Genomic DNA, 27,317 nt, shown 5'->3' with positions numbered 1-27,317 from the left:
CAACACAATCAAATCTTTTCTGAACTGATCTTTAAAACTATTTAACTTACCTCTCTGACTTCCAAGGGTCAAGGACTGAAGAAAGCATCTTGCCAATAGATGACTTAGTCTATAGGCTAACTAAGCTAACGTGTTGCACGCTAAACAATAAAAAGGACACATGAATTCAGCTAAATATCTTTATTTGGTTTTGGGCATTGAATATGGTGAAGAAAAGAGAAAAGGTGGCATAAAGATCAGACTTCAGATAGATCAGCCTGCAGGCACAAACCAAACTGTTGCTTTCACAGTTAGAGGCTCTCTGAAACATTCTTTAGGTTAAAAACAGAAACTTAAATAAATTAGTCGTCTTCCAAATTGCAAACAGCATTCACCTAAATTAAAGTTTTACATCAATTTGTGCTCTAATGATATATTCTGTTTCCTTAATGATATATATTTAGTGTAAAGTGGTCAGTTTGCGCAATATGAGAAATAAATGCAATTCATTAGAATTTTGTTAAGAGTTCCATATTTTCTAAGGAAGACTGACAGTGCCAAGAAGAAGACACTGGGCTAAACAAGTAATTAAATAAAGGGCAGATCAGACAAATGACCACATTCAAATTTACCCTTGTGACATTTAACAATGTGGCATCACAAAAACTCAAAATAGAAACTACATCTAGACTGTTTGTTTAAATGTAGCTTTGAATGCTTTAAACGGTGCCTGTGTGAGTTTTGTTGAACAGTGACTACTGTTGTAATAGTATGATCGAGAATAAATATGGGATTAAATACAATATATATAATTTTCATTTTACTGACAATCTCTCTTTGTACTTCTGTTATTGTGTCCCTAGTATAGTACATTCTGTATTAAGTGTATTTTATAGATTAAGAATAATATGGAATGAAATGTTACTTTTGTTCAAAATGAGATCCACGGGGAGCAAATTAGAGCATCACCCAGTTTTCTTTAAAGCTATGTTTAAAATTAAAATAAATATATATAGTTGTACTGCATGACTGCATTAAATAAATGTAATATGAAAACCTGTGAAAGTCACAACTTGGTCTCTGCATGTGCTGCTCATCTGCAATCAGTTCTTTACTTCCATACCTTTTCATTTTGGCCAAAGACCAAGGACCAGACCTCAGTCACAACAGGTTAAAGCTTTAGATTTGCAATTGGCTACAATGTAACAGTGAAAAGCTTTGGGAACAGTGAAGCACTTAGAATTATTAAAGCATTCTTTCTCATTGGTACTAGTGCATACTTTCTACTTTACTATATTTTACAGCATTTTTGTAGTTTTTTTTTCTTCTAACAGCTGACTTTTGGCAATATGTGAGTTTGGCTTCACAAACATTTTCGCTTGAATGTTTAAGGTCTTCAGGAAACTCACATTACTCACTCAAAGGAATCCCGAACAAGCGTTTTCATAGCCCTCTCACATGTATCAAAGAAAGAAAACATTTCATAATTAATGGTGTCAAATCAAAGAACAATAATATTAATAATAATCAAACAATTTTGGCAACATTTCCTGTGCACAGCAGGAAGAACAAAAGACTCAAATGAAAAGAGGCAAAAAAACATCAAAACAAAGCAGAAGTAGCAAAAGCCTCTGTTTCAAATACTAGCTTAAAAACTACACATTCATACTACAAAAACACATTGACTTCTTACATATTTCATATCAAACTTTTTTTTTTGGTATCACATTTGTTTAACAGTTTTTATTTGCAACAGTGGGAATGAAGAGGAAAGGTTTTATTTTTCATTTTTCTCTGGTGTGAGTAAACCTTTAACATTTGTAAGGGTTAAGGTAAACCTTGAGGGCCATAAAGACTTGAGGTAAACTGTTATCTTTAATATATGAGCTTCATCATTAACATATTAGGAGGAAGAAAGATAGTTGAAAGGCTGGGTCAAAGCAATCTGGATTCCCTCAATCTGGAATCACTGATTTATTTAAATTGATACCAAAAGTGGGGGAAAAAAATCTTTTATCTCGATTTGGGATTCATTTTCAGTGCTTCTGCCCTCAAGGTTCACCCACTGCTAGCTCTTCACACATATGTGCTGTATATCATCCTGCTTACATGCATGTTTCTGTGCTTTGGTTATGTGTGAAGTGTAAAGGTAAAAGGTTATTTGGTCATGTATTTCTTCAAAATAGCTAAATATTTGGCAACAATTCAGCTCATTTAAAAATGAATAAGTATTCATTATAGTATCGACATAAAAAAATTATTCAAAATACATCTTACATCTTCATCTGGAGACATTTAAGAGGTAAATGTTAGAATCTGTAAAATAGTTCCATATTTCCATATTTGAAGGGTCCACCTGGAATGACTTTAGAACTAAAGGGCCTGAAAGAGATTTTTTTTAAAAAAATGGTAATGAAATCATGTTTAAAATTTTTTTGGTTTGGGTTCAGTTAACACACTGGTGGCCCCTTTCAAACAGGAACAAGAACTGAAAGTAAAATGTAATGTATTGTATATAAATGTATATCTCTATAGTGAGTTTGAAATGAACATAAAGAAAACCCTGAATAGTTTATATCTTTGGGTATCATCCATCTTGGTTTTCAGTGAACATCTTTGTGGATCTGCAGACAAACGTGGGTCTTGTCCGTGCATTCAGGCAAGTATCACAGGAAAACTTGGTTCTGTTGAGGTTCCAGGTTCATCAGTTTGGGATCTAAAGAGGTAACTCGGTAGCATCGCCTCAGTCACTTTTTTGGCTTCAGTTCAGTATGGCATCAGTTTGTGCAGATCAATAAAAACAAGCTTTCGTTCAGTGGTCGGCAAAAAAAAAGAGGAATGCCTGGGTTGTTTCAGCGTGTTATCCATGACCTGCTTCCTCTGTCAAATATGTCTTTCAAGGACAAGTAGGCATTTGAAAATCATGAATACAGTATTTTCTGATGTCAGATCAAAAAATCCCACCAAACGCAAAGCTTGAACAGACGGTTGTGAGGCCTCACACCGACCTCTGCCTCAGGTAATGAGACTGATGCTGTAGAGAATGCTCCACATGGTAGTCTTGCTGCTCAGCCCTCTTTGGACTGGTCTGGTTAGCAGAGGGTCTGGCAAGGTACACTGTGACTGACACTGGCCAAGGATGTAGTTACTGATGTGAAGGGTTTTTGGTTGAGGTAGGCTAACATGAGCAGGATCATTGGGCTAACAAAGGCCCAAACTACAGCTCAGACATTCTTGTCAGAGGGAGGTAGCTTTCTTTGGAAATTAGTAGCTTTTGGATAAAATGAACGGAATAAAAAATGCCTGTTTACATGATTCTTCTAAATGGCTTGCAAATTGATAGAAAATAATTTCTTATCTGACTCTCACCTCTGTAAGGTGTTTACAAAGGCCGCTATGTTTCTTCTTTTCCTTACTGTAGAGGAACAAAAGGCAAAATCAAGAGTTTGTCACAGCAGATTCATGAGATGTCTCAGTCAGGTTTGAATATTTGGCTTCATTCAGGGTCTAAAGACCACGCTGTCACATGTCAATTTATCAGTGGAGATGTGAAGGATAGAAAATTTTGGTTTATGGAACAGTCTTCCACTGAAAAAGTGACAAACGTTTAGTGGTATACACACACAAAATGAATGAGACAGGGCACAATCTGGAGTGACAATGCTTTCTGAAGGCTTTCTCTACATGCGCATGCGCACATGCACAGGCAACAAAGGCAATAAGCTTTGGTTTGAGGTAGGACTGGAAGATGGCTTTAGGGTGGAGAAGGGCTAGAATGCCTCCGAGTCTACATCTACAAATCTACTTACAGGTTTTTAGCAGCAAGTCTTGGGGAGACTAAACCTATAATTAAACCTACAGCTGACCCCTATCAAACGGCACAGATGGTGCTCTTTGTTGGGAGGCTTATGGTTCCTAGTGAATGGCTGACTGCTGGAGGAGAGGACAGGGATGCACTCCATCATTGACCAGTGTTAGCCAGTGCCCATGGCATGCAAACCTGATGACTGGTGATCAGTGATAACCTGGCACTGTGCTGGACAGACCACCTGCTCACAGGATGGAACAGCATGACAGGAAGAAGGCAAAAGAGAACAATAAGTCATAGATCAGAAGCGTGGGATTATTTCTGAACACTGCATCATTATTAGACTGCTGAGCATCATATGGAGTAAAATAGTGTAAAGCAGCACGAAGTCAGATTTTCCATGTGACAACTAGTCTCATTCTAAATAGCCATCAATACATGATTATTAATAGACAGTTCTTTAAGTTACAGGGTAGGTGGCGTTTGGGAAAAAAAATATTATGTGCACAAAACAAGGCCTGAAAGAGGCATGTATGTTACTGATGTATGTTATCATAAACATTAAAACAGACAGTGTTATTTGTTCTTATAGTAAGCTAGTTTAATTATTCCACCTATCAAGTGTAAAAGATACCAGTCTGGCCAAAACACTTGGTTATATTGATTCATATGCCAGACAAACAAACAGCAGTGTGAGACGTCCAAATTCTCTGCATGCTGTTATTTGTGGATGTTGGATGGATATATTTCCAAATATTGGCACCTGGTGTTCTTCAAAGTGCATGTCTTTTTACTGATGCTGACTGCAGTGCTACACTTGTATTTTCAATCTAATTAAAAGAGGAAATAATTTAAAGTTACAGCTACAGTTGTGGTCAAACAGTTTACATTCACTCATCATGGGCTTAATGTCATGGTAATTTGGGGCTTTTAATGATTTCTACCAAGAAAAGTGGTCAAATATCGAGCAAGAATTATGCCCGAAGCTTGTTGATGGCTACCAAACGCTTCTGGTCGAGGAGCAACCTGACATTTAACCACATATTAGTGGGGGTGTATGTATAATTTTGACCCTGTGTGGATTAGAGAGAATCCCAATTTGAATTATATATATGTCAAAGCTTATGGTCAAGGAATATACCACAAGATAAAAGCTGCTAGCTGAAGACCAGGTTGAGTCTATCATGTATTTAGTTACTATTTTTCTAACTAATTTATTTGCATTCTTTATCCCAGCTGATCCAGCCTTCAGTCACTATTCCACAGCTGTCTCGTTAACATCATATTTTATTGGGAAGCCTTGTGACTGTGAAGAATGAGTAATTAACTCCTCTTCAGAGTCTGTTCTGATGCCAGTCGAGTTTGGTAGTTTAACCTAACTCTTTATTGGCTGTTGTAGAGGACATTTATTCCTGTTCCTACTAATTCATCTTTTGGTCATTGTTACAGAAACACTTACATGTGAGGAGCTTTAAGCTACAGAGAAAGAGAAGTTTGTTGTTGTTGTTGTTATTATTATTGTGTACTTGTACTTCATTAATGTAGAATAAAGCGAAACACACTGTGACTACCTGAGACTCCACTCTGGGGAGGTTTTCTCCATCTTTAGGGATGCCACTGTGTACTGTGTTAATCCTCTGTACAGACCAGCTGTCCTGAGTCCCTTTACTGCAAAACAGACTGAAAAAAACAAGCTCCAGTTATAAGTACATGCGCTGCACAAGTTTGCGTTTAAGACATGTTTAGCAGGAATGAATTCTATTCTATAAATTAGCTAAGGAACAACAAAACAGACGTGCAGTGTATGGATGCATACTTGCGACGGTATCCAAACATGAGGAAAAGAACACAGAAGATAATGCAGGCAGTGCCGATGTGAATGCCAATGACAATGCTGCCCAGTGAAGCCTCTCTATCACTGCACTGACACAGAGGGTCTCCTCCTGGAAAAAAAAGAATATCAATGATGAACGTCCTTATGATTGAAGCACAAACAAAACGAGTTTTGACCTCGTTAGAAATGTCTCACGCTGTGTGCACCCTCGTTCTCTGTTTTCCCTTTTGTCTCCATGTTTTTACATTCGGGGATTCAGTCCTGCCTTGTTTTTATATTTTGTAAACATGCAGGAATTAGATTCACGAACATTCCCCAGTGTCATTTCTTCATTAAAGATATTTCTACCATACAAATCTCTCACCAAATCTTTCATAGGTTTTCCAAAAATTCTGTGTCTTTTAATTTACTGATAAAGTCAAATTGTTGCATGTCTGCAAAAATGTTTGTGGAATATTAATGATCAAATTTGAGCTTCCTACTGCTGGAGTCACAGATGTGTATTAGGACTCACCAGTGGGCTGGTCTCTCATGCCTTCCTGTGCAAGTGACACCAGTCTCTTGGAGCAGTCACTCTCTCCATTTCCATTGTAGGCGACCAGTTTGACTTCATACACTGCACCTGGTTCTAAAACAGAACGGCCCATCTGGATTCAGTGAGGCTTTGACACAGCATTTTTAAGCAGATTGATTTGTTTCTTAACTTCAGTGAGAGTGTCTTCTTTTAAAATGCAGTCGTGCTCAGTTACTCTAATAAATATTAGACATAATAATATTGCATTGGTGAACATGTGATAAAGAAGGAGGGAAAAATGGATTTAATGAATTATAGATAATCATGTATTTTATAGTTTATTCATTCTAAATTGCTCCCGTATTACATTTAGTTTTCCTTTCAGTGATGTGCTGTCCAAGTCTCTCAGGGGTATTCAGCTCTTATAAGCTCAGTCCATAAGTGGCTTAACAAGTTTGTTGTATCTATACAACAATGCTGAGCCACACTTACAGTTACACTCAGTGATATAAGATGTTGGACCGAAGTGTTACGTGGCACACATCAAACAGTATTATTAAATATAACACTTTTCCTGTAACGATCAGAAGGATTCAGCAAATGTTGCCAAATAGTGACAATCTGGATAGCAAAAATCTCATGATACTTCAGATACTCACCCAAAATACAAACGTATCCAAACTAGATACTACAGTACTATGCTGCAGTTTAAAAGAGGGAAATAATTTTTTGTGGCAAAGAATGACTATTTCTTTTTTTTTTCTCTAAATTTATTTAAGTCAGTTTACTTAAGTTTACTTAATTCAGGAAATTTAAAAAGACACTCTGTATTTTGTTAATGGAAAGTTGGAAAAAACTGTCAGCAGCACTCATTCAGTAGAAAATAGAAACAATGTTATAAGTAACAATGACTTTCTGTGGAATTCTTCATTCCCATATGACCTTAAAACATGGAATCCCACTTAAAGCGAACCGTTTCATTGTTCCATTGTTATTGGACACTTTGTTCTTGTTTTGTGTTCTGTGTTTTCACATAGGGGCTGGTTGGGGTGAACTACTGTGTAATGACTAATAGAGGACTATATTGTTCTTTCTATGACCCTCCCAACAGCATTCTGTAAATACAGAAATAAGGAAACTGTACAAATCATTTCTCTGTTTTGCATGCCCATCTTTGACACTGCCATGAAATGTAAAAATATATAGTACCAAAGTTCTGTATGCTAGAAATGTAAATGTTTAAATAATTACTCAGTCCCCATCCCAGCTGCCATAGGGTGAGAGGTGACGTATTCCCTCATCACCAGTCTGTCACAGGGCTAACGCAAAGAGACAAACAGCATTCACTCTCACATTCACTCTATGAATAATTTAGAATTACCAAACAAACTAACCCGTGCATGTTTTTGTACTGTGGGAGGAAGTACCCAGAGAGAACCCAAACAAGCACAGGGAGAACATACAGACTCCACACAGAAAGGCCCCAGCCTGAATTTGAACTCAGCACCTTGTTTTGCTGTGGGGGAACCAGGGGTTAAAGTGAGATGGAGTGATCGGGAATGACACTCTGGCACCTTCAGCTAATGAGTAATTCAATCTGATAAGCAGGTTATTGCATATTACTGGTGAATGAGCTAACTGTTGGTGTGACATTCCACATCAGCCATCAACACATGAATACTGGAGTAGCAGCACAGGTCAGCTGATCACAGGCTGTGACTTATTTATAGGTGATTTGTTCCTCCACACTGCACTGCGACACCCAATCACCACGTACCAAATCCCACTTTAACCCCTGGAGGTAACCGTGCTAATGTTTATACTATACTCTGTTTATACTAATTAATATGAAGAGGAAATGCTTTCCGTTGGTGTAATTATGATACATGATTAAAATCCGTGTCACATTGATGGCTGGAGTTACAGTGTGTCTGTATGCAGCGTTGCAGAAGCATAAATGTAAGTTCTTACTCTTAATTCCTTTTGTGATGTACTCACACACACACACACACACACACACACACACACACACACACACACACACACACACACACACACACAAACTTACCCAGGTTAGAGATGGTGTGGACATTAATGTAACAGGACAGCTGAATTGGCCTCTGGTAGTCAGCATGAGGGACCCTACGGTAGGACAACCTGAAACCCTCAACCATACCAGCCTTACTCGGAAGTTCCCAGAGGACCTGCACAGCGCTGGAATTTAACACCTTGGTGAAGTAGTTGGGTGGAGTGGGCACTAGATGGAGGAGAAACAATGCAAAAAAAAAGAGTGGTAAGAGATGAACAGAAATATTTTGAAATAGGCATTACCCACTGTCTTTAAAGATGATAAAAAATAACTTGGAACAGTAATCCTGCGCTGGTTCCATTAGTGTTTTGTGAGCTTACCGCCTCCTAATGTAGTAGCAATGACAGTGTGGGACTGCTGACTGGCTCCCATGGGAGAGTAGGCCCTCAAATAAAGGGAGTAGGTGGTGGCTGGTTCCAGGTTGGTCACATCATGCTGAAAGTTGTCTTTACTTATGGCCTCCTGTAGCTCCAGACTGTCAGGCTCTAAATTAAACACACACATGCACACATGCTGTAATGTAGATTGTGTGTGTGTGTGTGTGTGTGTGTGTGTGTGTGTGTGTGTGTGTGTGTGTGTGTGTGTGTGTGTGTGTGTACACTCACCTCCTATCTTGCGGATGTGCAGGACGTACCCGATGATGCTCTCAGTGATATTGGTGGGTGACTGGTTCCATGTGATCTGCAGGGTGTTTGTGGACAGGGCTTTGGCTGTGAACCCTTGAGGGGCATCAGGCAGATCCTTACCCTGTGCAACAGCCAGACGGGCACTGGCCTGGTTGGTACCAGCACTGTTCTCAGCAATGCACTGGTAGATAGCCTCATCATCTGACCTAATACGGGTCAAAGCCAGAGTGCTGTACAGACAGCATACACAACTGGATCAGTAATCTGCTGTTACTTACTAGACATGCAGTACTAGGACTGAATGGAAAATGTGATGGTAAAGCAGTTAAAGCAACAGTAGTATTACTGTAACAATCCTACTAATGCACCTTCACCTGCTTTGCAACAACTACTACTAAGACTTCTGCATCTAATTACACTCTCTAGTCAATATTACAAATATACTAATGCTGATACTGCTGTTGCTACCTCTCTCACTGTAATGTTTAACCACATGACTGCTAACACTGTGTACAGTCTATGTGTAAAATGCCAAAAAGCTTGTATAATAGGTAACATTTTTAGACCAACATCCCGGCCTACCTGCCTGATTCACATACCTGTTGTTATTGGTCAGCTTGATATTTTGTCCTGGCATCAGGACCTTGCCATTCTTCAGCCAAATGAGGTGAGGCTCAGGGACACCCTGGGCCACGCAGCTGAACACAGCACTGCCCCCTAATGGTTTGGACACAGACTGTGGCCACTGCAGGAACTCGGGAGGAGCTGAGGTGGAGCAGGGAGGGAGACGAGATGAAATGCAGTCAGGCTAAATACAGGGTATGTTCAGCACCAAGCCAGCACTAAAAGATAATTCTGGTTTGTTAACATTTGGGTCTCACTTTTTAATTTGAAACATTTCAACCACAATCAAGATCAAAATGTTAAGACTAAGATTTATTCCCATATTAGGTTTATATGGGCTTAAAAAGTGCAAAGTGCTGATAAACAAAGGTCCAGAAAATGTGTCAGATTCAAGGATACAAGATACAAAGGACATGGTTTATAGAGCCATTAATTTCAAATTTGTCTTAAATTGCTTAAACCCCAGAGTGAGCCAAGCTCTCAGTTGATCCAAGCCAAAAGTATCAATGAAAACAACAGTCTGTCTATCTATCTATCTATCTATCTATCTATCTATCTATCTATCTATCTATCTATCTATCTATCTATCTATCTATCTATCTATCTATCTATCTATCTATCTATCTATCTATCTATCTATCTATCTATCTATCTATCTATCTATCTATCCATCTATCTATCTATCTATCTATCTATCTATCTATCTATCTATCTATCTATCTATCTATCTATCTATCTATCTATCTATCTATCTATCTATCTATCTATCTATCTATCTATACAAACACACACACACACACACATATAAAATGTATATATATTACACATTCTTTCTGTTTCATTGTCTGATTTCATTTGTCAAGTGTTGGGAGGTGGGGAGGGTGTTGGGGTATCATACTATCTCAGGGGACACAGCTGTCCACCCCTTCATCTGTCTCACTAAAGTGTCAGGCGTCCTCAGTTGAGCGTTCAGTCGATCCATGCTCAGTATTGATCAGTGATTTTGTTGACCTTGAGTTTCACCTTGCCTTGTATGTCTAATTACATTTAGAAAACATTATGCTTGCATTTATTAACTGCTTGATAAATGCAAGCAATATTAATAGATTTGCAAATCTGTGAAGCAAATGTCATTTTTCACACTTTGGCCATTTGTGTGGATTCCACTGCAACCTATTATCAGTTATTTAGATAAGGATGCATGACAAACCTGAACTGAAGCAGCATGTGCTCTGAAATACAACAGAATCACTGAGAATCACTTCTACAAGGTTTATTCTTCTTCTGAGTTAAGAAGAATGTAATACACAAGGACAAATTTTATTGCTAAACTTTAATGGAAAAGTTTACAATTATTAGAAGAACTATGTGTATTTATTTGTACTTCTACTAGGATACTATTCATCTTCAATATGCACCAAATTAGTTATTCTTTCTCATTCATTATTCTTCCCTCCCTGTCTGTCCAGCCCTATTCCACGCCTCCTCCCTCCATCCAACTGTTTTCAGAGACATGCCCCCTTATTCCTCCTGTCTAGCTCAGGGGTCAGAGGTTGCAGGTCATTCTTCAACCCTTTCCCTTTCCCTTCCCCTTGCAACCCCCACCTGCCTCTTGTATTGATCGTCTAGTTGCCCCCTGCTTTTGTCTCTCCGTCTGTTGTTGTCTTTGTCCCTGCATGCTGACCATGACTAAGTCCACACTTTTCCAGACTGTGTGAAAGTTCAGACCTCTGCTAGCCTCACAAACAGAAACCGTTCTTACCCAACAACACTTGATTTCAGCTGGACAACAGAAACATTCACCTTGACTGTGAGCCGTGGCATCGCTCCACATTTAACCTTCAAGCAGCTGTCTGTACCTTCACAGTGCAGTGGGCTTTCAAATCAGGTCAAACTGCCATAAAATGTGTTTTATCTTTAAAATTATGCCTTTATTTGTATTGGCAACATTTAGATAATGATACGGGTATATGGGGATTCTATATATCACATTATAGTTTGCATCCTAATATCATGTCATATTTGACCTCTGACCTTTTACACTTCACATCTGGATTTCTTTCAAGGTGACCCCAAAATGTCTTATATCTTTAAATAAAGGATTGTTACAAGAACAAGAATGAGCTTCCTTGTTAGTCAAAAATATACTGTAGTGTAATATCATATAATGAGCTCAAGTTATTAATGTCCATCTGTTTATAAGTAAATACCTATTAGCCATTACATACTCCTGCATATTGTTTGTGTAATCAAAGTAAACATCTGTTACAGTCCTCTTATCTGATTTTACTGCACTACAAACGTCTTAAAGTACATTTAACAAGAACAAAGAAAACAAAATTAATATCTACAAAATAAAACACTGTTCCCTTAAAAGGAAACGCTGCCCAGAGAGTGAGCTGCCTTGGTGGAGATTTGCACTGTCAGAGTGCTTCTTGCTTTAATTAGAAAGAATACTATTAACTATGTATGCACTGCTCAAAAAAGGAACACTTTTTAATCAGAGTACAGCATCAAGCCCATTAAACTTCTGGGATATTGATCTCATCAGTTAAGTAGCAGAGGGGGTTGTTAATCAGTTTCAGCTGCTTTGGTGTTAATGAGATAAACAACAGGTGAACTAGAGGTGCAACAATGAGACAACCCCCCCCCCCCCCCCCCCCCCCCCCCCCCCAAAAAAAAAAAACAAAAAAAAACATGAATGGTTTTACAGGTGGAGGACACTTACATTTTTTCCTCCTCATTTTTTTTTTTTTTTACTAGTTTTGCATTTGGCTAAGGTCAGTGTCACTACTGGAAGTATGAGGTGATACCTGAACCCTACAGAAGTTGCACAGGTAGTCCAACTCCTCCAGGGTGGCGCATCAATACGTGCCATTGCCAGGAGGTTTGCTATGTCTCCTAGCACTGTGTCAAGAGCATGTAGGACATTACAGGAGACAGACAGTTGCTCTAGGAGAGCTGGACAGGGCCATAAAAGGTCCTTAACCCATCAGCAGGAGCAGTATCTGCTCCTTTGTGCAAAGAGGAATAGGATGAGCACTGCCAGAGCTACAAATGACCTCCACCAGGCCACTGGTGCGAATGTCTCTGACCAAACAATCACAAACAGACTTCATGAGGGTGGCCTGAGGACCCTCTGGTGGGCTCTGGGTTCCTCCTGGACTGAGGTTGCACCTCAGACCATCCAGGGGCTCAGTAATGCCCCGGCACAGATCTGGGAGGAGGTTTCCCAGGACATCTATTGTCTCATTGGGATCATGCCCCGATGTTATCAGGCATGCATACAAGCCATACAAACTACTGAGTACTACTTTAAGTTGCTGTGATGAGATTTCAGCAATTTTTTCAATTTGACTTTTGGGGTGACTTTGAATTCAGCCCTCTGTATATTTGATAATTTTCATTCCAAACACATTACCCAGTTCATATCAGCACAGACTTCCAGCATGATTTTTTCCCTTTCAGATCTCCTGTTTTCAGAGTGTTCCTTTAATTTTATTTGAGCTGCGCATAATAGGACTTCTTTCAAATACTCCAAATGTAGCTAAGCAAAAAAAAAAAAAAAAAAAAAAAAAATCTGATTTTTTTTAAAAGTTTCTCAGATTAAATGTGATTTAAGCTTCTGGAATGCAAAGAAATTATTTCAAAGCTTGCGGTTATATATGACTCTTAATATATAGAATGAATATTTCCTACAATCAATATTATTACAGGAATTAGCACATGCTAATCTTGTAATTGAGAACAGCTAATGAAAGTCAGAAATATGATTTGGCTCAGCTTATGGACATCTGCAGGCTGATGGATGAGTGCATGTCCACCCCCTCCAGCAAACCGTATAGTAACTCAGTCCTTCCCCCACTAAGCAGCCAGTGGCAAAGGTAAGAAGGTGGCGTAGGGCTTGACACATACGGAGCTTCCTTTCCCTCCCCTCACAGCCAGCACTCATTAATATAGCCAAGTACCATTTACACAGATACATGCACAGGCAGGATCCTCTTACATATCTTACAATATCTTACAGCTTCTTGTATATGTGAGCCAATTATACATATGTAGTCTTTAAAATCCTCAGTTACAAATTTTATGATGTTTTTAAGGCTAATTCTACTGTTTATTGGTCTGAATATTAATTCTGTTTTATGACAACATAATAGAGAGAATTATAGAGATAGAGAATTATAACCAAAGAACATGTCAGTCATTCCTGTACAAACTCACCTTGTACCACGAGGCGTCCAAGTGCGGTACGTCTCATTCTGGTGCCGGGCCGATTGGCAGCACACACATACACACCAGAGTGCTGCAGGGAAACATCTGAGATCATCAGGTTCCCCGTCCCAAGAACCTGGATGCCCTCCACCCCAATGGAGCGTCCGTCTGATGGACACACAGACACGGAAATGCTTCATTAATAAAAGTTTCATTGTGCGGCCTGTCAGTAATTTTCTTTCACATTCTACTGGAATGCTACAGAGGCACCTAGCCTGCTCCAGGAAACAATGGGCCTTGGGTTTCCTGTGGCAATGCATTCCAAGATGGCAGTCTGATGCACAGTGATGGTCAGATTTTGGGGTCCTGACAGAATTACTGGCTCCTTGTAGGTTCTTGGACTCCCTCCTGTTAGGTGGATAAAACACCAAGTCTTAGGAACTGGATGTAGATTCCAGGACATTTTGAAGTGACGATTACCATTTCACAAGCAGTGCATATATTATTGGCTTGTAACAATTCTGAAACTGAGATGTTGCTGAGATGCTCCACACACAGAGGCCCCCGCCGGGGCTGAAACTGGAAATGTTGCACCGTGAGGCACCAGGGCTAACCACTGCATCACCATGCTATAGCACCAGCTATATTATGTCAGTTAAATTTATAAAGATATGTTTACTGTTCACAACAAAAGTGTTTCCCCTGACTGCTCGTGTATTGCACAATACAAGTCCACCTACCAGTGACATTGAGTGTGGCTTCATGGCTGTAGCGGGTGTTGGCAATGTTAGTGGCAACGCAGCGGAAAACCCCTGAATCTGCCTTTCTCACACCTGTCACCTGGAGGATACCCATTGGAAGGAGAGTGTACCTGGACAGGTAAAGGAGGTCAAAGTGAAGATGAGGCACTAAAAACGATTACTACAAATTAGAAATGTATACTCTTAAAAATATTGTATTAAATTAAATACAATAAATTAAATTAAAAACTGCACAACAAATTTATAAGTAAAATTATTTTGCTAAGAAGTTTGTATCTAGTTGCCACATATTGTGGTCGATGATATGTTGAGAGTTGAGTTTGTACAGGAGAATTAAATTTGCCCCATCATCAAGTATTGTGCACAATGTCCAGAAGTGCAGAGTTTACACTGGACGTGTTTTTACCTGCTGTCAGTGGTGTTGAGCAGTACTCTGTCTTTCTCCCAGGTGATTTTGGCCTCAGGTACTCCACTGATCTGACACTGGAATCGAGCGACTCCTCCCTCGTCCACAGACATCGATGCTGGGTGTGTGTGGAACTTAGGAAGAGCTGAAGGGCAAAACGCAAAAAGAGGAGGCTTGATGAGCAAAATACTGGGCATGAATGCTGAATGTCATTATGAAACAGCGTGGCGGGAGAGTCCGACATAAAGATCCACACATCAAGATCAGCCAACGAGTCCGTTTTTGCGTATGAAGACAGGTGATGTCATTGGGGTTATGCCAGCTTGGGATTTTTAATATGAAAATCCCTTGCAGTCAATATACCTTAATTATGACTTAGAAATTAGCCTTAGCTCAGCTTCTTCAACCAATTTAAAACAGCTTTCTCTTTGAGCAGAGCAACCATTACCACATAAGACATAACTGCAATCCCATCGTATTTGTTTGTAACAGAATGATGTAACACAGCATCTCTTTACTTTGTGTTCCACGGGGCGCTCAGGAAGTTAAAGGATTTAATGAGGTGGATATGAAAATAATAAAGTGATATTGAACTGATGGAATTAATTTTCTATATACTTACTGATGGTTTTGTGTAGACTTATATTGTGAAGTGTTTGGGGTATGATTGAAAGTATTTTACAGAATTGATGACCTATTTAATCATTTTTTTAGCCTTTTTTACAGTAAAATAGAACTTTTTTCCTTTTTCTTTCTTTCTTTTCTTTTTTTTTTTTATGATAATCATGTTTGGTGTTCCCTCAAACAGCATTACAACTTCCAGGATTTTTAATCACATTCAAGTACTCACACAGAATCAAACAGGATTCATTTGAACTGGTGGCCATAATCAATAAGGTTGGATACCATAGACAAGGTTTCAATGAGCTGGCATTACCATGGCAACTCATTGCATTAGATAAGACCTCAAACCATCTCAAGATAGCCATAATTCTTCTGGATTACCCATAAACTCCAGGTTTATTGGTTTAACAAAGGGGTGAGGGCGAGGAGAACTGTACACCCTGATGCAGGGTGTTTGCATGTGTTAAGCACGTGCAGCCATGTACAGTACCTTTTCCAAAAGCCCTTTTGAAAAAGAGAGAAGCTGCGATAGTTTAGTGAGGCATGTGGGCCCCTGTTGTCCGTGACAACAAAGAGGCCAACAAGTGTTTGAAGGGGCTCTTGGGTTGCCAAGTATGAGACAGAGGTGTTCAGTATGTGAACCTGTGGAACATGCACTGACTCTGCTCCTGCACCTCCACATGAATGGACTGTGAATAATGCAGAGATTTGCATATTGAAATGGAAATTGTCATCTTAAGGTTATTAGAGAAGGATATTAAAATCACTTTAAGAATGGGCAATTTTTATGTCATAAGACATGAGCCTATATTAAATGCCCAATATACAGTACTGTACACACAAATGTTCAAAGTAAATCTTTAAAGTTTTATTACAACTTCAAGTTTTGCCCGTCTTTCCTGGCTGTGATCATCTGATACCAGCTGATGGCCAAGTCTAACTGTGAGACCCTAAACCTAAAACAGTTCAGGGCAGGTGTGCCCATTTAAAGAAATGCAAAAGCTTCATCCTCCATCCTTCCATCCATCCTCACAGATTGTGTTTTAAAATAGCTAGATGGAAACGTAATAACTTGAAAAATCAGAGAAAAGAAACACACGTTGTGTAACACGTGAACATTGTTATGTAACAACACTGTGAAGATTAGTGGTCTTAAAAACAGAACTTTAAATCTGAGATTACAGTTGGCCTGGTGTGCTCCATTTTAGCAGCCAAATCACAACGTCCCTCCTAAGGAAGCTGAGAAGTGAGGCTGTCATAGCTGAGGACCCTGAGACCATCTTTTTATACCTTAATTTGGGTTCCCCTCCGCCCAGTGTAGCTGCTGAAAGTGATGCATGTTGCTGAGGAAGTGAATGCCACACAGATTGTGGAGATTATAACATTCTTGTGGTGTGTTGCATAATTAATCACTTACATGCCAAATGGACCTTGGCCTTGCGGCTGACCAGCATGCCGTAACGGTTCTGCGCGGCACAGTCGTACTCGCCCATATCTGCATCGCTGCTCTCTCTGCGTTTCTGGAAGCTCTGGATTAACAGTGTGCCATTTTCCAGGACTCGAACCCGCGGGCCAGTGGGTATGGACACCCCGTTCTTACGCCATGTGACCGTGATCGGTTCCTCGCCCTGCACCTGGCAGTCTAGCATAAGTGGCCGATCCCTCACTGCAATCACATCACTGGGTTCCACCAAAAACGACAGCTCGGAGGCCAGGCAGCCACCTGCAGACAGAACAAAGTTATTAAAGAGAACACGCTTTAGAATTGATTATTTCTTGTACAGTTAAAAGGCATTTTAAATACTATTTCCCAAGCCCAATCATGTAATTGAGGATATTGCAGGATGCTTAATAAAGGCCAGCATTCTGACATAAGTCTGAGTGAGAACTGTCACACAAGCAGTTTATAAAGTCGTGTACAAGTGTGTGACTCTAGCAACTAACACCAAAGAGCTCTTCATGGCTTATTGACTACATTTGTAAGTGAATAATACCCAAAATGTCTTATGCTTCCCATGTTCTCACACACATGTTGCAGATACTAAAAATATCAAATAAATACACACACAGAGGCAGAATCCCAAACATGCAACACTAAGAATGAAGGCAAAAGACACAAACCAGCGAACCAATCTAAATTTACCTACAGTTCAACGGCACATAAAGAGAGGAGCTCCAGAAATGCTCGCTGTATAAAAATAAAACCCAAATGTACAATAAGTGAACACACCTGTCAGACATAAGACTCACACACACACACACATGCTGCAGTCTACAGCCATGCACTCACAGCTTTTTGCACATTAACTTGAAATCTCTGCTGGTGCATTAAACCTGGATGCATAAAAACAGAATCTTGCTTCTTCTTAGTCTGGACACCCCTTAAAATCCAGTTTGATTGAACAAATCCAAACCAAACCAATCGAAACCACGAGAGGTTTTTGTAATAACATGTAATGAGTTGCAAGTGAGAAAGAAATTTTCTACTATGAAAAAGAGAGCACTGCTCAACACCACTGACAGCAGGAGACCCCACCTCCAGCCTGAAAACAAAACAAAAACAAAAAACTTCTCTCTCTCTCTCTCTCTCTCACACACACACACACACACACACACACACACACACACACACACACACACACACACACACACACACACACACACACACACACACACACACACACACACACAATGTCTGATTTGATAGATTATGCATTTGGTTTTGTGGCCTGTGATACTTATTGAAGACGAGTCACAATGGAAGCTGAATGCCACAGGGCTATCCAGCCAGAGAGGGCAGAGAGCTGTGGAGGAGAACACTGGTAAGGGTTGCTGGGGTCACGTTAGGAGAGCCTCCATTGAAGCAGGGGCCAGTAGTGACAATAGCATTGTGACTATGCTTATTTGCACCCAACCCCCAGTTACCTCTTCCCGTTGGCCACCACACAACCAAGGCCACCATCTGCCCCTTCTTATACAACCACTCCCCCCATCTTTTCTCATCCTTTCATATCTGTCGCTGAGGTGACTTTCCCATGCTACCAGATCTCCCTTCCTCACCCTTGTCCCCTCGCCGCAGTGACCTTGGGATCACTCCCAGTCTTTGTTGCCTTCTCTGTCTTCAGAACATTGAACCCTTGCGATGGCTGCCCTCCATCCCAGCTGTGAAGCATTAACATTAACTGCACTTGAACTTGCAACATGCCTTATCATTGTCACTATGGATTCTTGTAACCTGTTTGACCAAACATACAATACAACCACCAAGAATAGCGTCCTACACACAGCGATTGGTAGCTTGAGTTTGAAGAAACTTCAGTAGTTTTATGGTTTTTTGTTTTTTTTTAAGTTTATTTTTATTTCTGGAGGCCATCTGATGCCTTTTAATCTGTTGAACATCACATGCTTCTTCTCACAGATTTTTATTTGCACTTACATCCAACCTCAGTGACCACACAGCTCTTTCTCTCTATAATCATTCAGCATGGTCAGCATCCTTTCATGGTCAGCCAGGGCTATCACACAGGTTTTTGGGGATCTTTGGATATTATGTTGGTTTTCCAGACTGACAACAACATTGCCTGCACTCCTATTTTGTTCTCATCATCATCAATACAAACACCGAACACATTTATCACTTAAATGTAAACAAAGGTGATTTGGGAGCATTTGCTAAAATGTTGCTCAGCCATTTAACACAACTATGGGCCATAAGAAGCACACATTCACCTGTGGGGTCGTAACTTTGGGTTCACTAAACCAGATAAATGTAATGGACTGTATCATAACATTGTATTATATGTATTATTAATTATACACATAAATTACATAAAGGTGGCCATTTTGACATTTCATGATTTAGCTGCATTTGCTCTGGATACGAGTATTGTGGTAACTCCATGTTGACGTTGGACGTGGTGACTGATAAAAAAGGCTTTATTATAGTCAGATTATAGGCTGGAATCTACCATGAAACTTTCCCAGCCTAACCACACCACAGAGCTGCTCCCTGTCCTCATGATCTCCATCACTGGTTTGACTGATGTGCCAAATCAAGAAATGAGCATCTGCTTCATGGTAATGAGAAATCTCCCACTCAGCAGATGCTCTTAGCAGATATGATTGCAGCTCTTCTGGTCAGCTGTGTCTGGAGGGGCTGATAGAACCCTACACCCCCCCGAGCCTCACATCCCTCAGGCCTAGTAATGAAATTCAGGGCTCCCATGGGGGGGTGGGGGTTTGCATTAACTTCTGTGTGTATGATTATTGAACACATAGTATTCCAAACTGTGATAGCTGATTGGTACAGGCAAGAAAATGCTGGTTGAATAGAAATAAAGCTATGCCATAGCAAGTCCATCGAAGGATATTCAGAAAAGAGTAATGCAGATTAATAATGAAAACTGGAGGGTAGCTCAAATCATGTGGAGTAAACACACCACCACCCAGCACCTCTGAAATGGATTTGTAAAATAAATAGATCATAGATAATTGTAAAGAAAACAAAGGTGACCGGATGTGACGACACTGTCGAGACACGGACTCGGTGCCAGAACGAAGCTTTTAGCGTCGTCTTTTTTTCCAGGCCTTAAATGCTCACTGGGTTCTTCTTGATCCTGTAACAAGTTTGCTTTAGAGCTCCTTCATAATCCAAAGAACTTAAGATCCATTGACAGTCTTTGGATCCTCCACAGTGGAAACAGCAGGACAAATTATTGAACCATCTGAATTATCGGTGATTTAACAGTAATTTTCAGACTATCCATATACAGACTTTTACAACCTGCTGAAAAAGCTGTGCAGTACAGCAGCACTGTAGTTTAACCTCAATGTGTTGCATCAACATTTTCATCCATTTAATGGTTTTGCAGAAAAATGTAGGAATATATACAAATACGATTAATAATGATTTGGTGGTGGGTCTGATGTGATGGTTTTCAGAGTTTCTGGCTTTTTAAATCCAACAACAGTGTTTGTCAGTTTTTCGTCAGCAACTGTGAGATTAATTCATAATTTTATAAAGACACTGGTAGCTCTGCTGATGGCTTATTGGTTGCTTACAGCTGGCTATGTGTGAGATTTGTTCCTTTGTCTGCAATGAATTTCTGCAGCATCACATCATACAGACAAAAATTACTCAAGTTTGCATTTTACACAAGTGGCACACACATGGTAACCACATTAGTGCCACATCATTCTGAATATGATGGTAAATAATGTGGCGTGTTTGTCAACATGTCCAGCAGATCAATTGATCCACAATGGTAGCATCTTTATCACAAAGCTGCCTTTTAGCAGCGCTCCATGGCTGCCCTCTCCCCCACCGCCTCACCCACTTCCCCTTAAATTCAGATGTAAGATTTAACCCTTTGTATCACATTGTTTCTGTTGCCTCTTGTTGAGCTGATTATGCTGCTTCTGGAGATGAACACATTAGTAACACCTATGCTTACAATATCATGAAATATTGCATTGAATTACTGAAGGAATGCTTAGCACTGAATTGATCAAATTAGATCATTTTTAACAATCAAATAAACAAATGTGAAGTTTAGTCTTGGTAAATTCCAACAAGCTGAACCTGCATGGCTTCTGACCGAGGTCACAGCATTACGGACTGTATAGTTCAGTCTGTAATGCTGTGAACTTAATGAGATTTTTTTAACGGGAGGAGGTTGTCCAGCAACCCCCACACTAGCGCCCCGTACTTGTGACCTCAAGCCCTTCAAGGGCCATGAGAGAGTCAGAGGTGAGCAGGATGGATATGTAGATGAGAGTTGGGGGTTGGTACTTGTCTCCAGTCTGAGCAATTCTCCCTGCCTTCTGCTGCCGTTGTTTAGCAAAACTGCTGCCCCTGAACTTCACAGATTTTTAACCACCGACCCCCAAAAGCCCATAATTTGGAGGACAAAGACTCAATTTTTGTAGTTTTGCCTCCTCAGCTTTAATTACAGGGGTTTTGCAAAAATTCTGCATTAACTGTTTAGGAATTACAGCCGTGTTTGTGCAGTTCCCTGTTTTCTGATGCTCAACATTAATTGGACAGTTGAGGTGAGGCCTCTTTCCTTCAGAACATATGAAGCACAGATAATATGTGACGTTAACTCAAAGGCTTGAATTTGAATTTATAGGTTTTCACCATAGATGTTGGTACAAGTAAAGGAGGCCATCATTAGGCTGAAAAACCAAAATGAAGCAATCAGAGAGAGAACAGAAACTTTAGAAGTCTCCAACCCAACAATCTGGTTCACTGTTAAAAAGAGTGAATGAACTGACCAGCTCAGCAACACCAGAAGGACCACAGACAACATCTAAAGTGCGTGATGACAGAATGATTTCTATGGTTAGGAAAAACAGCTTCACAACATCTAACCAAGGCAGGAACACTCTTGAGGATGCAGATGCATCACTGTCAAAGTCTACGATCAGGAGACAGAAAATAAAAGTTTGGTTTACAGCTGTGTGCAAATATTTGGAGTCCTTAAAGGTAAACTTCACCAAATCATGTGATATCAAAAATGTCTCAACAGTGGAATTTAATGTCAAAACTGACTTGATCAACATATTGAATTTCTACTGATGACACACTTGCCTGTGTACAAACTAATATTAGCCTTTTGGCCCTGGGGCCAATGATGTTCCACCTGCATTTAAAGGGAAATCAAGAAGCATCTGTTTCTAGTACAATGAGGCCTCTTTGTTTGCCCTGCAGATTTAATCAGTAAGGTTTGTTCTCACAAATGGTTGCAGTAACGTTTATTTTTTCCTTCATACTGGACATCCGATGATTCCTTCTTACTGTCTGAGTCGGTCTGGAGTCACTGATTTAGACTTACTTGCTTTTCGTGGATATTTTGCAGACATCAGGAGTCAGACCGAAGCTGTTTTTGTTTTTAACTGACTGACTCAGATGATGATGATGGATATTATTTTGTTTTGTTGGTCAGTGGTTAAAACTGTAAATTATTAAAAGTATAAAATAAACAGAAATTAAACTGCTTTGTGCCTAAAAGACATCGTCACACCCAGATTCCCTAAAATTCATCTGAAGCAGCAACATGACAGAGACGTGGCATAAATCCTGAACTGAAAGAGAGAATTTTGTGGAGGGACAAAAGCTTTTTTTAGGCTTAATTTTAGGCCAAAGTTTTTAAGCATTTTTATCAGATTTGAGTGATGATTCTGTGTTGGAATTTCAGTAATTTTGTTAATGCTTTGAATTAACTACCTAAATAATTCAAGATGGCCGCTGGCTGGCAAGACCTGCTTCTAGAAGGAGTTTACTGACCTCTGCGCTCTTCATAAGCAGCACCAGGTTTCACAGTGCTGCTGTGATATCACACCGTCACCTGACAGTGAGAGTGACCCCACTGAAAGATGACAGGTACGGGTCTTTGATAGTGTGAGGAAGCTTGATGGTAGATGATTTGATGCTGAATGCTAGTAGAGCGTGCTTTCCAGCATTTTTAGCTGTCATGTGTAACACTAAGTGGTGCTGCACATACAACTGCAAGAACTTTATAATTCTAAGGTTCTTCCATGATGGAAATATAAAACCTCAAGTATTTAACCTAGTAAATAAATAATGACAGAGTCTAAATGGACTCATAAAAGTACATTCAAGTTCACAAAGCTCTGTGTAAAGCTGTAAACAGGAGCCTGAACTCTTCAGAGATTGAGATGTTAGCTTCTTTTGTGTTTCACTACAGGAAACACAGGCCACCACAGACGCATTGTGTCCCTCTTGTGGATTAAATCAATGGGTGTTTCTGCTGGCCTACTTTATCATGGACACTGTGTGTGTGAAATGAGGAGCATGAGGGGGAGGGGCTGTCGAGGGCACAGTCATGGGCAGCTGTAGGAGGATTACCTTCACACATATCTTTAATAAAGTCTCAATGTGAGCACAGACTGCTGCAGTGTTATGGAGATGAGGGTGTGAGGGTCAGGTCACTGAAGACTGAGGACTTTAGGAAGGCTATTGTCCCTCTTCACCCCCTCCCCAGAGTGCTCTGCTGACCCAGAGAGCCTACCCTCCTCCAAAGGGTCAGAGGTCACTGACTCTGAGCCAATTCTGTGGTCTGAGTTAAAGACAGAAAATAAAGTATCGTCTGCGCTGCTCTGCTTCAAACCTGCTGGGTTTTTTTTTTCCACAAATAAAACATTTTTAGCTTCTCCAACTTTGCTGATCTGTCTGAACATTTTCTACATAAAGACCTAAAAATAAATCAGTTTTTTTTTAAATCCTATTTTTTAATGTTTAGAAATGCAAATATATGAAACATTTGTGGTGGGAATAGTGCGGGCTTTGCTTAATTTGAATTTATTCATGGAATATTAATAAAATCTCATCACCCATATGAGTCTGTAGCACTGGGGGAACTCCCACTCCCACTGCACCATTCAATGCTGTAATATCACTGGGTTGGTGGGAAGAAAGCGATATAATGGCCACTAAATTCATACAATATCATAAAGTATGAAATAAGTTATGCTACACTTAAATTTTTTTTTTTTTTTTGAATCTGGGGTCATTTTCTCCAAAAGAGAAAATGACCCCAGATTCCATCCGATTTTCTCCAAAAGAGAAAATCGGATGGAACACCTAGCAAAGGTAAAATTTGTAATCTGGTTTTATTATTATTTATTATTATTTGTCATTAAGCCACTTCCACGATTTTTTGGAAGCTTTAAAGAAAAAACAAACAAACAAACTTTGTTTAACTTTACAGCTTGTATCCAAACATTTACACCATTACAACACTCAGAAAATTTGTTACCATCAATTTATACTAAGTGACAGTGAGACTCTTAAAGCTTAAACAAACATATACGGCACCAGGGCTTGATGAAACTTAAGGATAAGCAAACTATATACTAGTTTATTAAATGGCAAAATCTTTTTGGCTCTTAGTAAACATTAAAATCAGTTTATATCAATGTACACACTGACAAGAGAACAGAGCAGGAGGCTGTCTCTCCACTTCACAGCAATCAAACCATAAAACAGTGATTATATAGCGATTCAGATGGAACACAGATCCAAAAGTCTACTTACTCAAACTGTAGAAGGCTGCCAGCCAGCTGAGACAGACTACTGCTTTCATTTTGGTCTCCAGCTTACTTCACGTTAAAGCTTCTCACCCCGTGAACCTCCAAAATCTAAAACATGAAAAAAAAAAGAAGGAAAGCCAGTTTCTTCTGTGTCCTCCTGCTGTGTATCTTCTTTGGTAGTGTAGCTTAAATTTGTACTGTTTGTATCAAATCATCGCTATTCTTCTGTTCTTCAGCATTTGGCCTCCGCAAGGTTGCTGGTCATGTTCAAAGCCACTCTGAGAACTGAGCAAGGAAGAGACCTCAGCGTGGACAGAGCTCATTAGTTATTCAGCTTCATTGTTGTGAGTGAATGGACACTGACACGGAGATTTGTGGCAGGTTTGCAGCCCACGAACCAATCACAGCTCTAGAGTAACAGGAAGGTGGCTCAGCCTGGGAGCCATGATGGATAATCATTTAAACAGAGGTCTTCTGGTCAGTCACCGCCCGATGGACCAGCTGTGGCCTGAGCTGGAAACCTTTCCCAGGCTGGCTGAAGTTGTGTTACTGGGATAAAAAAAAAAAAATCTATAAATTAATTAATTAATAGAAATCTTTACCACAGTCAGGTGTTACTCCTGGAACCAGTTTATTATAGAACTACAGATGTCAGTGTAACATAATCAAAAGATTTCCTCTTTTACATGGAACATCCATGTCCAAGACTTAAACAAGCAAACAGTTGAGAGAAAGAATTATAATTATTATTTCATAAACCAAAAATACTCAGGCAAATTTTACCAGCAACACAGAAAATCTATTCTGAATTTTACTTCTTTTGTATCAAATTACTAAAGCACTCTGAAAAGACTCAAATTATTTTGTGTGTTAAAGTAATATTTATGTACCATTGCACCACTATTCTAGTGTGGATTTATTACATTTTTTACATGTTATACTTCTTGTCTTAACATAAGACTTCTATAAAAGATGAAATAACATACTTTTCAACAACAGCACATTTATTAAGCTCAACACTGATTACACACACAGTAGTTCCAGCTTTTACAGTTTGATTAACATTACCAATCAAACTGCATCTTCCATGCAGGTCAGTGCTGCACAGCTGGATTAGCTGATGCAATACATGGAAGTAAGCAAAAATCACAAATTGTAAAACAGCAATAAAAATGAATAATAATTATGTTCTTCTGCATAATAATGACAGTAAAAATAATACTAAAAATAAAGTTATGTTAAAACAAGTTAATGGTGTCTACTTAGCCAAAAGCCAGGCTGAAGAGGTAAGTTTTAAGTTTTTAATTTAAGATTTCAGCTGCTCTCATTTTCTGTGCTGGACTGTTCCAGCATTGCTGAGCATGAACACCTGTCTTGGGTTCCTTCTTCCTGATGTTGGCATCACTTGGTACTACTACATCTATCACTGTGGCCTTCTCCCTCTACTTATCCACCACCACTGTGTCCGGTTGGTCAGTTATCACCAGTCTGTCCATTTGAATCTGGACATCCCACAGGAGCTTAGCATGGCCATTCTCAGCCACCTTTTAGGATGTGTCCTATTGTGACTTCAGAACTTCCAGGCCATACTTGGCACAGATGCTATCTGCTTTCCCAGCCACTTGGTTATGACGTTTCATGGTTCTAACTATTCAAGGAATTGCTTCACAGGTGACGAGCTAAGATACTGCGCAGGACACCGAAGCTCCCAGGCCTCTGGTAGAGGAACCAAGCTTAGAGGAGGACCAAAGACCACCCATCTTATTAGTTAATTAGTTAATCATACTTTTCTTTTTTTGCCTTATATACTGTATTTCTATCTATGACTGCACGTATTTCCCCATTTTTCTAGCAAAGTATAAAGAAATGTCTGGTGGATCAAGACTTTTGCACAGTACTGTGTTTGCTGACTTTATTATCAACTTCACACACAGACTGGCCTCATTTAAATTCTATTTTATATGTATTCTGTACTTTCAGATTCACCCGTGTCTTAATGATAGAATTGTAATATTGATAATTCTGTAAACTTAGTCTGCACTTTTCCAGCTTTGCTTCCTACCTTCAAACAGGCTAAACTTTAATAGTTGTTTCCAGTCTTACTGACTTAAAGTGCTCACAGATTCACCACTCACACAGTTCTTTTAACACTAAACTACTGTACAGTTCTTTTCATCGGACACTCAAGTACTGTTGCTTTGCCAGCAGCAGCTGGGCTGCTTTTGGCTGTATTGTCTGTTTAACCTTGTCTGTTATTATAGTTTTCTCTTCCTTTGTAGAATCAGTCAGTCTGCTGGTACTTCTCCATATTTGTGGATTGGTCATATGCATCCAGTGTGACCCCCATTCATGTGAACGCTCATAGCTAGAGTCTGAAACACTGGGTTAACTCATTGAGTTGATAACCAGCTTTCATGTGACTGCTTTTCCCTTCAGGAAAATTCCAGCCCAGTGCCAGCAATGAAGGAAAAATTTATAGGCAACCAATATAAACACTGTTGGTGCCATTTTTTCTATGGCTGTTATAAAGAACAAACATAATAAAATGTATTATAAAAAGTTAGAGCAGAAAAAAAAAAAAACGAATGTAATGATTTGGAGTCTGTTTAGTGATGTGAGGTCTGTACCTTTTAGAACCTCTGTGCACATCTGTGTGTGGAGGAGAGTGAAAGGAGATTAGCTGATTAGCTGGACTAATATTGATTGCAACAGAATGTACTATATCCTTCAGGACTGTACAAACACATTAATTATACTGCAGGAGGGGTTTTGAAAGAACTCAG

General features: G+C 39.6%; 1 protein-coding gene across 2 annotated transcripts; it reads right to left on the bottom strand.

Moving 5' to 3' along the window:
* Positions 1–165: 165 nt before the first annotated feature.
* Positions 166–24,795, bottom strand: LOC115788764 (immunoglobulin superfamily DCC subclass member 3). Of its 2 annotated transcripts, none has more exons than XM_030741935.1 (14): positions 24,539–24,795; positions 16,898–17,203; positions 14,857–15,001; positions 14,430–14,560; positions 13,960–14,097; positions 13,699–13,857; positions 9,450–9,615; positions 8,830–9,080; positions 8,545–8,709; positions 8,204–8,392; positions 6,136–6,249; positions 5,604–5,730; positions 5,359–5,467; positions 166–4,028 (listed from the first exon to the last, which is right to left on the bottom strand). In XM_030741935.1, exons 1-14 carry the CDS (start codon positions 24,585–24,587, stop codon positions 3,954–3,956), a joined length of 2,124 nt encoding a protein of 707 aa, XP_030597795.1. In that variant the 5' UTR covers positions 24,588–24,795; the 3' UTR covers positions 166–3,953. The 2 variants fall into 2 exon arrangements, with proteins under 2 accessions (XP_030597795.1, XP_030597796.1); XM_030741936.1 differs by lacking the exon at positions 24,539–24,795 and adding an exon at positions 23,836–23,843.
* Between the last annotated feature and the right edge of the window lie 2,522 nt (positions 24,796–27,317).

The sequence above is a fragment of the Archocentrus centrarchus genome, chromosome 11 (genome assembly GCF_007364275.1).
Source record: "Archocentrus centrarchus isolate MPI-CPG fArcCen1 chromosome 11, fArcCen1, whole genome shotgun sequence".
NCBI classification, from domain to species: Eukaryota; Metazoa; Chordata; class Actinopteri; order Cichliformes; family Cichlidae; genus Archocentrus; species Archocentrus centrarchus.
This window is presented reverse-complemented; position numbering and strand designations above follow the sequence as displayed.

Coding starts and splice junctions, on each gene's coding strand:
- LOC115788764 (XM_030741935.1), bottom strand. CDS start 24,587: ATGAAAGCAGTAGTCTGTCTCAGCTGGCTGGCAGCCTTCTACAGTTTG. Junction 14,098..14,429: donor AGCCACACTCAATGTCACTG/GTAGGTGGACTT, acceptor TCCACCTAACAG/GAGGGAGTCCAAGAACCTAC. Junction 8,393..8,544: donor TGCTACTACATTAGGAGGCG/GTAAGCTCACAA, acceptor TCCTCCATCTAG/TGCCCACTCCACCCAACTAC.